General features: G+C 44.2%; 1 protein-coding gene across 1 annotated transcript in view; it reads right to left on the bottom strand.

The window, feature by feature from the left end:
- The window catches only part of LOC107117877 (photoreceptor outer segment membrane glycoprotein 2-like), a 10,566-nt gene extending 1,417 nt beyond the window's left edge, over nt 1-9,149 (bottom strand). The window contains exons 1-2 of the mRNA XM_015420040.1: nt 8,569-9,149; nt 3,845-4,091 (exon numbers count right to left, since the gene is read on the bottom strand). Of these exons, the coding sequence (XP_015275526.1) occupies nt 3,845-4,091; nt 8,569-9,149 (828 nt within the window). The remainder of the gene's footprint in view (nt 1-3,844; nt 4,092-8,568) is intronic.
- Nucleotides 9,150-11,506: the final 2,357 nt, after the last annotated feature.

The raw sequence follows: 11,506 nt of genomic DNA, 5'->3' as shown, positions 1-11,506 counted from the left end.
CCCTCCGCCGGCTCATCCCTGGCTCCTGGCCACAGACATGCGCAGTTCGGCAGCCTCCCCCTCCCGACTGTCGCTTCCTCCCCGGCATCTGATCGTGCCGGGGAGCAATGGCGCCCCAGCTCAGGGGATTCGTGGGATCCCGCCGCAGCATCTCTATTTTGGTGCGGCTTTTAAAAGCCGCACTTTGCCCAGTTTTTTTGCTGCCGTGTGGCAGGGACCTATGTCTCCCTTTTACACAGAACAATTTGCTTGACTATTTTATTTCCTCCTGAAGTGTCTGCAATAATTGATGCAAATGGCTGTCCAAAGAGAAAGCAAGAGAGAGCACTTTAATTCAGCAGAAAAGTTAACACTTATTCCATTATACTGTTCTGAGTAGAAACCTTTGACATATTGCTATACATTAAAATTTTCCAATTTGTTCACATAATGAACATGTCAGCATTGCATCCAATGCTGCCTCTAAGCTGTGGAGTGTTGTGAGCAGAAATTCTAGCTTGTGAGCTACTGGAATTAAAGTTGTGAGCGAGCGATTTGGCTACTGCATCAACTAGTTTGCTCTGGAGCCATCCTTACTGAGCTAAGACAAAAATCTGTGAGCCAGAGGCTAAAAAACTATGAGCTAGGTCACACTAACTCAGCTTAGAGGGAACACTGATTGCATCATGCATGCCAGTCTGTCATAGGTCTCCCTCCAACTAAAAACATGTTTAAAACTGTTTGTTAAGAAGCTTCTTCTTACTTTCAATAATTTATCTTCTAATATATTGTGGAAACCTTTGCTCAGCTGATGTTCTTTGTCTGATGTTTAAATTTCTCTGCAAGGACTTGCAGCTTGATTTTAAAAGCAGCAGGCCTAAACTTACACATTTTAAAGACTCAGGGGATTCAGACATTACATCTTGCAGAGGAACAGAATGTATAAGAAACAGTTTTCATGCTTCTCTAAACATCTGTGGTGATGACCAAAATCACCAGGTCATGTGGAATATGCATGCACCTTAAAACTCCACTGAAGGGAGGTTGGGTGAGGAAGTGATGGCTTCTCCTGGCTGCTCCTCACCCTGGTCTTTTAAATCTGCCTTCCTCCCCTTCTTCAGTAGTGACCCAGGCACATTTATCATGCTGCATGCTGGAATGGGATGGGGGCAGGCCCATAGCCAGGATTTCATAGTTCAGGGGGGGGCTTTAAATAAGTCAGGGGGCACTGATGTCACAAGATAAAATAAAATATTTTTTTTTAAACTCGCTTTTCCAGCGTTTGCACTCTGCCTGCCTACGCGGGGCAGCAAGCCATGCTTGGGGAAGGGGAGGCACTGGGGAGTCCTCTGGGTGGCTCAGAGAGTTGGTAGTCCTCCAGGTGGCCCATAGAGCCGGGGTGGGGTGGCTGAGGGCTGGTTGGAAGTTGGGGGGGGGCAGGCCCCAAAATGCCCCACTGTCGCTACGGGCCTGGATGAGGGTGTTTGAGGGCAGAGAAAAGGTTTGACTACAGCAAAAGCCAGGCAAAGGTTGCTGTTATCTTGACCCCCATTTGGCCAGATGGTTGAAAGGTACAGGCATATTCTCTAGGCTACCATCAGGCAACTCTGGTAGGGGAAAGATGCTACCATGAAATACATTCTCATTCCTTACGTCAGAAAGCCTTTGCTTTGTACATGAATAAGAAGCATGAAAACAGTAAGGAAATCACTTGCACTGCCTGTCCACCTTGAATATGAAGCATCCAATTGCTTTTCAAACTACTCCATTTTATTCAGAACTCACATTCATTGTCGGTCAGTTTCTTTGACCACGCTCAGTTTTATGCCATTCCACTCGATCTCCGGCGCTTGTCCCGGTAAGTCCAGCTTATACCCGAAGGCCACTCAGCGACTGGGCCATCAGGGCGGAGGGGAGCTCCCCCTCAAAAGCCCCTTGCCCTGGAGCCTATCACAAAGGCTCCGTGAGGGTGTCACTTGAGGTGGCACCCCTCCAGACCGCCGGTGTGCGAACCGCCCTTCCCCATTGTGGGAAGAGCATCCGCCATCGCTGTTCCATAGACCGCCATTTCTGTTGGGTTAATTGCAACTGCTGTTGTTTTAATTGGTATGGTATTTATTAATTTTTTTAATGTTGTTAGCCGCCTTGAGCCAGATATCTGGAAAGGCGGGATATAAATGTAAACAATAAAAAAACAAAACAAAAAAACCTTTATCTGCCCCTCTGACTTCAGCTTTCCATCTCCTCTCCCAACCTGTAGCCTCTACCTACGAAAAGTACAGTCTTTCTCCACAGTGGAGACCAAAGCAGCTCACATCATTCTCCTCTCCCCCTTTTGATCTGCACAACAATGCCGTGAAGTAGATTAGGCTGAAAGACTGTCTGGTCCAAAATCACCCACTCAGCTTCCACAGCAAGAACCTGGGTCTAGCAGACCCTGTTCTGAAGCGTTAATGGCTACGCCATACTGGCTGTGGTATCACCTGGTATCACAACTGAATGCTAGACAACAGATGTCTCTCTCCCCCTGGAGAAAATAACTGATTTGGAGGGTGGACTCTATGGCATTCTGTTCAGCTGAGGCTTCTCCCCTCCCCAAACTCTGTCTTCCATAGACTCCACCACAAAATCTTCAGGAATTTCCCAACCTGGAGCTGGCAACCCTAGTCAGGACTGGTCCCAATGAGTTCCCCACAAAGGCCAAAGTAGGCCTGGAAAGGGCCTCCTCCCCCTGTCTTTTTACTGACAGAACCAAGCTTGGTTGCCTAGCAGCAGGCACTGAGGGGAAAGTAGGCAGCCTCTACCTGGAGTTGGCAACCCCATCTCCTCCCCAGCCAAGCATCAAACTACCTTCATTTCCCCCTCACTGTTCAGTTTTCCATCTCCCCTCCACACACCTGCAGCCTCTACTGTGCTCTGAAGCCTTGGCTGTCATGGGGGGAGGGGCCTGTCAGCAGGGCAGAAGGACACAATGAGTTTTCTCCCAAGGCCTGAATAGGTGTGGAAAGGGCCTTTTACTGACAGAAACCAAGCTTGGTTGACCAGCAGCAGGCACTGAGGGGAAAGTAGGTTGCCAGCTCTAAGTACAGAAATACCAGGAGATTTGGGGGGGTGGATCCTGTGGAGGGCAGGGTTTGGGAAGGGGAAGGACTCAGCAGGATATAATTTCATAGGGTCTACCCTCCAAAGCAGCCATTTTCTCCAGGGGAACTGATCTCAGTCATCGGGAGATCAATTGTAACAGTAGGAGATATCCAGGTACCTGGAGGTTGGCAACCATAGGGGAAAGTGAGCCACACAGCAGGAGAAGAGAATGGTTTGATGGCCACTGGCCCACCTCAGTAGCCAGCCAGCCACAGAGGAGTCAAGCAGGAGAAGTGTCTTTGTCAGGAGGGACAGCCGTTTTGGCAGTTTATTCTGACAGAGGCAAGAGTGGCCAAGGCGGCAGTGGATGGGGGAGATAACCCAGCCCCCAGCCAATGGCACATGAGAACTCTTGAGTGGCAATTGATGGGCCAATGGCTGATGGAATGCACAGCACAGCCGATGGGAGAGCCAGAAAGTGCCAGTAAGGTCGGCTTTTATATTTATAGGATACATACTGCATGTTATTCTATTCATATTCTCTGCTGAGGTTTTATTTTGCTTTTTAAAAATTCATTTTGATCTGGACAAACCTGCCTGTGCACATTGATACTGGTGTGCATCTGCCAAGATTCTGGGTAACTGCAGACATCCTTAATAGTTAAACTGACTTTCTTCCAGATAATTGCCTTCTTGCAGATCACTTAAAAATGCAGACATGCCTACATGCAAAATCTGCATCTCTGTTCTTTCAATAAACTGAAAATCTCACTATTTTTACCTCAAACAGCCAGATGAGGAAAACAGAGACAGCAATGGATTTCATGATGCCAGTGTAATACTCCAGTAGGGCTTCCCTGCAGCCTTTCATCCAAATATTGAGGTCTTCTTTCAGAAAATCGTAGTTGTAGTGAGCGCTGTTGTTGGTGAGTTGATATTGGATACAAGGCCGAGGGGAGTTCACATTACAGCAGCTGAAGGGCACCCCATCCACCAAGTACTTCCCATCAATGTTACTGTTTAGGCGACTGCAACAAAATGGAGGAAGATGAGCATTATAAAGATGGTTAAAGTAACTGGGCTCAGGCGCTAACTCCTTTTCTGGGTGGATTAAGTATAAGAACACATTGCTTCTTGGAGTGGAATGTTTTTATGGGAAGGAAAAGATTTACTTAGTCTGAAAAATAAAATTTTATGTTCTTTGTATTTTAAAAAATCTAACCCAGATGATTTTTTCTTTCAGAGATGCATAGGCCTGCAGTCACACACACTAAATAATCCACTTTTAATTCACTTTCATTGCACCTTCCAACTGGATTTTACTGTGTGAACTGGCAAAATCCAGTTGGAGAGTGCATTGAAAGTGGATTGAAAGTGGATTATTTTGCATGCGTAACTACAGCCATAGTATATTTGTCTCTTATCCCCTTTTGAATTCAGTCACTTGAGTGAAAAGCATCATTTCCAATAGTGAACAATAAGAGCCCAATACATACTTTGTGCATTTTTGATCTCAACATAGCATAGAAGCTTAAATTAAAATATTTGTCCGAAGGGATATGTTTTTTTTAAGAAAGGTAACTGAAGAAACATACTCTTGATGCTGTCCTTGTTTTGCCTTAATCAGTCTTTTGAAGGCACAAATGTGGGGGAAGTAGGACCATGCCAAAAAGTGCCATCTGTGCACATGCAGTTTACTATGAGAACAGACCCCATGTAGGTGCTGTACACATGACTGGGGGAAATGATTATGCAGACAAGCCTACACACAAGAGTGTCTGTTCTTCCAGCAGACTGAATATGCATTGATTGAGTAGGGCTGCCATGTCTCCTGCTACAGAAGGAGACCTCCTGCTGGCAGGCCCCCCCACTAATGTGGGTGAAATCCATAGTTTTAGTGGAATCCTAGAGTGTCACTCCAGTGTGATGACATCACTTCCAGGTTCATGCTAGAAGTGACATTGTGCAGTTGGAGTGATGGCAATTTGCATCCCCTCCAAGCCTCCCACTGGGTTGGCAACCCTACAATTGGGCAAAGCTTACCACAATCCCATATATGTCATCTAACCATTCATGCTGTGCACTTAGATTTCTGAAAAGGACTAGACCCAAGGTGAGGAGGGTGGATAGGAAATAAAGATTTCCCTAGATTCCAGTTTATGGCAGAAATTTTAAAGCCAACTTTACAAATATGAAGGCATTCATGAGATACAACTCTACTATGAACAACACATAATTAGGCTGACTACATATATGAAAAGCCCAAATTTCACTTCACCATCTGAATAAAAAAGTAGATCTTTAAATAGTACTATGTACATATATAGGGGTTGCTTTAAAATGCTCCGACTGTTGAACTAGACCCTGGGATAGAAAGAAATCAGGTTCAAGTAATAGAGCCAGGGGCTTTAAACCAATATTGTACAGAAAAATAAAAACCTCACAGTGCATTGTCAACCACTTTCCAAACCTGGACAGCACTACTAGGGACTGACCACATGAAAAAAAGATATTTCCACCTAGGAAAATATGCCTGACAGGATGTTTCTTTACCACCTTTCTGTCCTTTTTCTTTGGATCACTTTCAGTTGTGTCCTGAATGCTGTCAAGGTGCATGGAAAGATGTTGCTGGACACCTGTAGGATTGACCATTTCCCGTCTTAGTTAATGACAACTGTTGGAAGTTCCAGATGTGATGTTCCCTGTCTCAGACCTCCAAGACTGAGTGGCAAGAGAGACTAGATAGTGCTTGGGGGGGGGCAACAGTTGGAGAGCTTTTAGTATCCTGGCCCCACTGGTGGACCTCTTGATGGAACATAGTATTTTTGGCCACTGTAGGATTGACCATTTTCCGTCTTAGTTAATGACAACTGTTGGAAGTTCCAGATGTGATGTTCCCTGTACCTGAAGGCGGGCCGGGGGGGGGGACTCTGCAACTTACCTGGCTGCTTCTTGCTCCTCGTGGCCTGACTGAGGGCTGCTGGGAGCAGGGGGTGGGGCTTGTTGCATGTGCCTGCCCCCTAAGCTCCTTACTGCTGGAGCTCCGCTCCTGTACGTTCCTGCAGGAAATGACTCCTGGGCCTGATCCAACATTGGCTTCTCTTATGTTCTTATGCTCATATAGCTAGACAGGCAAACTGACCTTTATTCCTGTATCTACTGTTCTGCCACTGTCTTCTTTGATATGCAGACTGTAATACCAGGGACCAATTTCCCTTTCCTGCTTCTCTCTCACTCTGAATGAAGACTTGCTCTCTACCTGCACGCACCAAGAGAGGGACATGCGGTCCTCTCTTGGCACCATGAGGCAGATGGGCCTCTCGCCATCCGCTTCCATTGTTTAACTAGTAAGTAAGTAATCTATCAATCTCTGTTCTTTCCTATCCAAAATGTACTTCTCAAATAAAGAGAGCTTTCTTTTCTAAACTTGCAATGTGGCTCTGTGTAGCTTTGTAAGCTGAGTAACCTGGTAAAGTGACACTCCTGCATTTGTAGCTTTATTTAAACACTCTGCTAACTAATGATGACTGGACTAACCACATCAGTTAACCTCAATAACATCATACTGGAGGAAGTATCTGGTTGGTTCTGTAAGACAGTGACTTCCTTGTTCAAACACATTTCTGTTGCCTTGAACAAAGTAACTGTACAAGTGCTCCTAAAGAAGCCCTCCTGAAAACCTAATGATAGGACAAAGTGATGGCAACTGAGCTCCTAATATTCTTGAATGAGGAGGCTCAGTTCATTCTGTCTTTCAGCCTCAAATTGCCTTGGTTACACCCTGGTAGATTACCTGTGCCATTGGGATACAGATAGGGAGATTGCAGCTCTGTTCTACATCTCTTCACAGATTTTGCTACAATTGACTGTGGGTTGCTTTGAAGGTTGGAAAACAGCAGTGCTGTGCTCCAGGGGTTCTGTTCCTGCTCAGGGACAAAATAGATTACATCTGATACAAGTCAGGTTACAGGTGCTTGAGATGATACCCAGTCACACATTCATGTGGGGACTAACCTTTAAAAACCTCTGCTTTACTCTGCACAGCTCCACACACTGCAGGAGAGGAGTGTTCAGACTACTCTCTTGCACCATTTTTGCCAGCAGAATAGTTGCAGGTTCTGCATAACCTTTCCTGTTCGCCCTGGAAAGGACACATACAGGCAAACAGGCACTGCCATGCCTGTTTCTGCTGGCAAAAATGGAGCAGGAAGAAAGCCTGAAGCCCCTCCATTCCTCTTGCAGGGTTTGGAACAGTGCAGAGTGATGGCGTGGGTTTTGAAAGTTAGTTCATGTGTGAATATTTGTCTGAGAGTTTGGTTGGGAACCATGACCTGATTTGTGTCAGATGTAACATCTCTTTGGTGTAGTGGTTTGGTGTAGTGGTTAAGTGTACGAACTCTAATCTGGGAGAACCGGGTTTGATTCCCCACTCCTCCACTTGCAGCTACTGGATGACCTTGGGCAAGCCATAGTTCTGTCAGAGTTGTCTTTGAAAGAGCAGTTCTCAAAAGAGCTCCCTCAGCCCCACCTACCTCACAGGGTGCCTGTTGTGGGGAGGGGAAGGGAAAGGAGTTTGTAAGCCTCTCTGAGACTCCAAGTGAAGGATGGAATACAAATCCAATCTCTTCTCTTCTTGTTCTTCTATTTTTTGCCCTAAGTAGGCTGACTTCAACACTAGTGCTCTGAAACTATTGCTCTGCAGTCTGGCATAGAAATGGACTACAAATGGTTTGAATATTCACTTGATTAATACTGTTTGCTGTATTAAAAGTGCCACATGTATTTCTGCATCAGAATCCTTTGTATGAATTTTGAATGCTTTTTTCAGCTATAATGTAAAAATGCCCTCCCTGAATGAGATACAACAAAAGATGTGTGACTTGAGGGGAAAGCTTTTCAGGGTTGCTTTACTTCTGACTAGCTCTGAATGGGTTTGCATATAATCTTTAGGACACCAATGTCCATGTTTTGTCTCTCTGCTTTTACAGCACAAGTATGAAGGGAGGTAAGTCTGCTTTCCAATGGCATTATGTATCAAAAATTGCCCCTTTAGACATTGTGATTTTGAGGAATGAGTCTGTGAAGCACACAGAATACCACAATATTTTGGAATATTGTTGATAATGTCACTATGCTGCTCAAATGTGGACATACTAACAGAAGCAGCATGAAAATGGTAAGAAACCCTGCTTTATGAAGTTTTCAAGGGTGTCAGGTAAGCCTCTACTAATGGGAATGCTTTTAAAATAAATTCATTAGCTTACTGGATGTTCACTTCATGTATCTGATGAAGTGAGCTCTGACTCATGAAAGCTTGCCCTAGGATAAATGTTAGTCCCATGGAATCATGACAGACATTCCCCATACAGTATTCACTATGTGTTGTAGCCTCTACTGTTACATGATTGAGTTTTTTCTGGTTACCTTTTTTGATCCATTTGCTCAAAAGAAACTCATTGCTTGGGAGAACTATGTGCCATTAAAACAGTCTACATTAATACTTACTCTAGAACATCCTTGGAAGTCATATCCAGATAGCGTACTGGCACCCACTGAATTTCAAACCAATCCCTATACCCATTGTTTCCACAGCACTGGAATCTGATTTGTAACATGTCTATAGTATTCTTTAAAAAGCACCGTCCAGGGATGTCTGTGTCTTTGTAGAACCTGATAGCATCTCTCAGTCCCAGATACAGAGACTCCTCCAGCTCATTCCTCATAGTGTAACACAAAGCAGCCCCACCCAAGATGCAGAAGGTGAAACAGAAAGTGCATAAAATGTACGGGAACATAACTAACTTCCATCGATTAAATTTATCATTGTCTGTGCAGTCATAAGAGATTTTGCCTCCAAGGAAATTGATGAAACATGCTATGACCCCTACGGAGATAAGTATGTTAGGGGCAGAGGCAAGGTCTCCTTTGGCCATCAGTTCACTGCGCTTCCGGATTTCTATCTTCAGGAACAGTCCCAGGCTGAACAGAATTATACCAGACACCGTCGAAATCCAGTTGAAGATCCACAGGATTTGAGCCAATTTATCTCTCTTTGTTTTGGTGAATTTGACTTTCATAATAGCCATGGTCACGACAGCATTAGGAAAAGAAATGTTGTTCTGGAAAATCTCCTTATCAGCTTACCAGAGGGTGCCCAGGATGCCAAACACATACAACAGAAGCCTATGAAGCAGAGAGGGAGAAAGATTACTGTCTTTGTGTATTTATATAAGACACATCTTAGCTTCCTATGTAACCTTAACATGGTATCAAAGATGGGAAAGAACTGCTGAGATGTCACATTTTGTCTTCAACAATGAGGAAATAGCTTCAGAGACAGTTTATGCATGTTTATTTAGAGCTAAATTCCCTTCAGCTGAATCCCCAAACAGCTTTAAAAAATTGGTATCTTGTGGCACTTTAAAGGTAAATCTAAAGCAGGCATGGCCAAACTTGCTTAACATAACAGCCACACAGAATAAACGTCAGATGTTTGAGAGCTGCAAGACATGAACACATATTATATACATGTTTTTATGGGAAAATATGCAAATTTGCTTTTTATAAACATTAAATTGGACTGTGTGAAAGAGCCGCATGTGGCTCCTGAGCTGCAGTTTGGCCACCCCTGATCTAAAGTCTACAAAATCTTATGTTGGAATAAAAATTGAAGGTGCACCAAGACTCCTGTTTCTTTGGAAGGGTTGTCTGTTCTCTCTCTCTTCTTTTTTTTTGCAATGGACTACATGACTACCTCTCTGGAATGTAAAATATGGGTAAGCCTAAGAAATGGGGGTCCTGACCTGGATGGCCCAGGATTGTCCAATTTCACCAGATCTCAGAAGCTAAGGAAGGTTGGCCATGGTTAGAACTTGGATGGGAGATCACCAAGGAAGTCCAGAGTCACTACACAGAGACAGGCAATGGCAAACCACCACTGAGCGTCTCTTGCCTTGAAAACCCCATAAGTTGGCTGCAACTTGATGGCATGGCACAGAGAAGTGGGGTGTGTGTGTTTGACTGGGTGCTGGCTATGGTGAGGGTGAAGACTGAGGCAACTTCCCGCTGGAGTTCAGCTGCCCAGGCCAACATAGGATCTGGCATCCACTTGGAAACTATGTTCCATGACCCCCAACTCATTTTTAATAGATGGTTTTCTGGTGAAGTCTGACACTTATGTGTGGCATCCAGTGTTAAATTAACCATCTAAAGGCTAGTAAGGCATCTGGGCTAGATTTGGTTCCCCCTGACCTTCTAAAAGCTGATGGTTAGTAGTTGACTGTAATTGATGCCTTGTTTACAGTACTGGGGCAATACTTGGTAGTACAGGGATAACACGTGAACAGTGGCAGCATGCAATAATAGTGCCCATTTATGAGAAAGAGGCAGGAAATGACCCTGTTAATTATTGCTTTACCAGTCTTCTTTCAATCTTGGGGAAATGATACACCTCCCATCTATACCTGAAACTGGATAATTCGATGGCAGCAGATTCTCAGATCCTGGGCCTGGGGCAAATTTGCTTTAGAAAAGGGAGCTCTGCATTGCACTGTGCATTGGTTTTATCTCATTTGGTTGAGAAATATTATTCTGTTAAAAAGGGGAAGCTTTATGCTTCGTCCATCAATTTATAGGCAGCATTTTACTCCATCTCTAGAATGCCTCTATGGAAGAATGTCCAATCCCCCACTCGGATCTCTCCTGTAGATTCTTTAAATCCCAATTACCCACAATCAATTAAAAAGGGGGACATAAGCATTGATTAAAGGATTGGTAGGGTGTAACCCATGTGCTCCCTAAAGATCTCTTATTTCGGAACCTGCTAGACAAAGCTGTAATTATTTGTGAGGTAAATAGAAACTACATTTCCCTAGATATTTGACTAGACAGACAAGACACAGATGGAGATGAACAACAAAGGTTTATGTAACAGAAAATAAAGTATTTAATAGAGTAAATGTTATGTGTGGATGGCTTCAATATATTAAGTGAAACCAACTCTCAACTTCACCCCCAAAGGTAACAAACTTTCCCCAGTTCAGAGTAACTGCTTTGTAGCTGAGCTTCAAGTAAAGTAAATAAAGCCTGCAGGGAGATTTGATCCCCCTTTCTTCAGAAAAGTTATCCTCTGCTTATAAGGTTTCATGGGAACCTATTACCATGACAGGTTCAAGGTTACTAATTTAACACACAGAGCTGCTGCCCACGAAACCTGTGTAGGTAAGGTAGGAATGTAAGGCCCTTAACAGAATGCTTATTTATTTCACTCAAATGAGCTTCCTTCCCTAAACCAACTCCAAACCCTAACTAAAAGCCAAATAAAAACCTGGCTAAATAGATGTTCTTATCCAGAGATGTAATGTTTCCGGGTTCCAATATAGAGACCAGAAGAATGAGGAGTGGTATGGTTTCCAGGTCCCCCCTGGCCATTAGCGGGGGACAG

Source organism: Gekko japonicus, unplaced genomic scaffold, assembly GCF_001447785.1.
Source record: "Gekko japonicus isolate JY-2015 unplaced genomic scaffold, Gekko_japonicus_V1.1 scaffold27, whole genome shotgun sequence".
Lineage (NCBI taxonomy): Eukaryota > Metazoa > Chordata > Lepidosauria > Squamata > Gekkonidae > Gekko > Gekko japonicus.
This window is presented reverse-complemented; position numbering and strand designations above follow the sequence as displayed.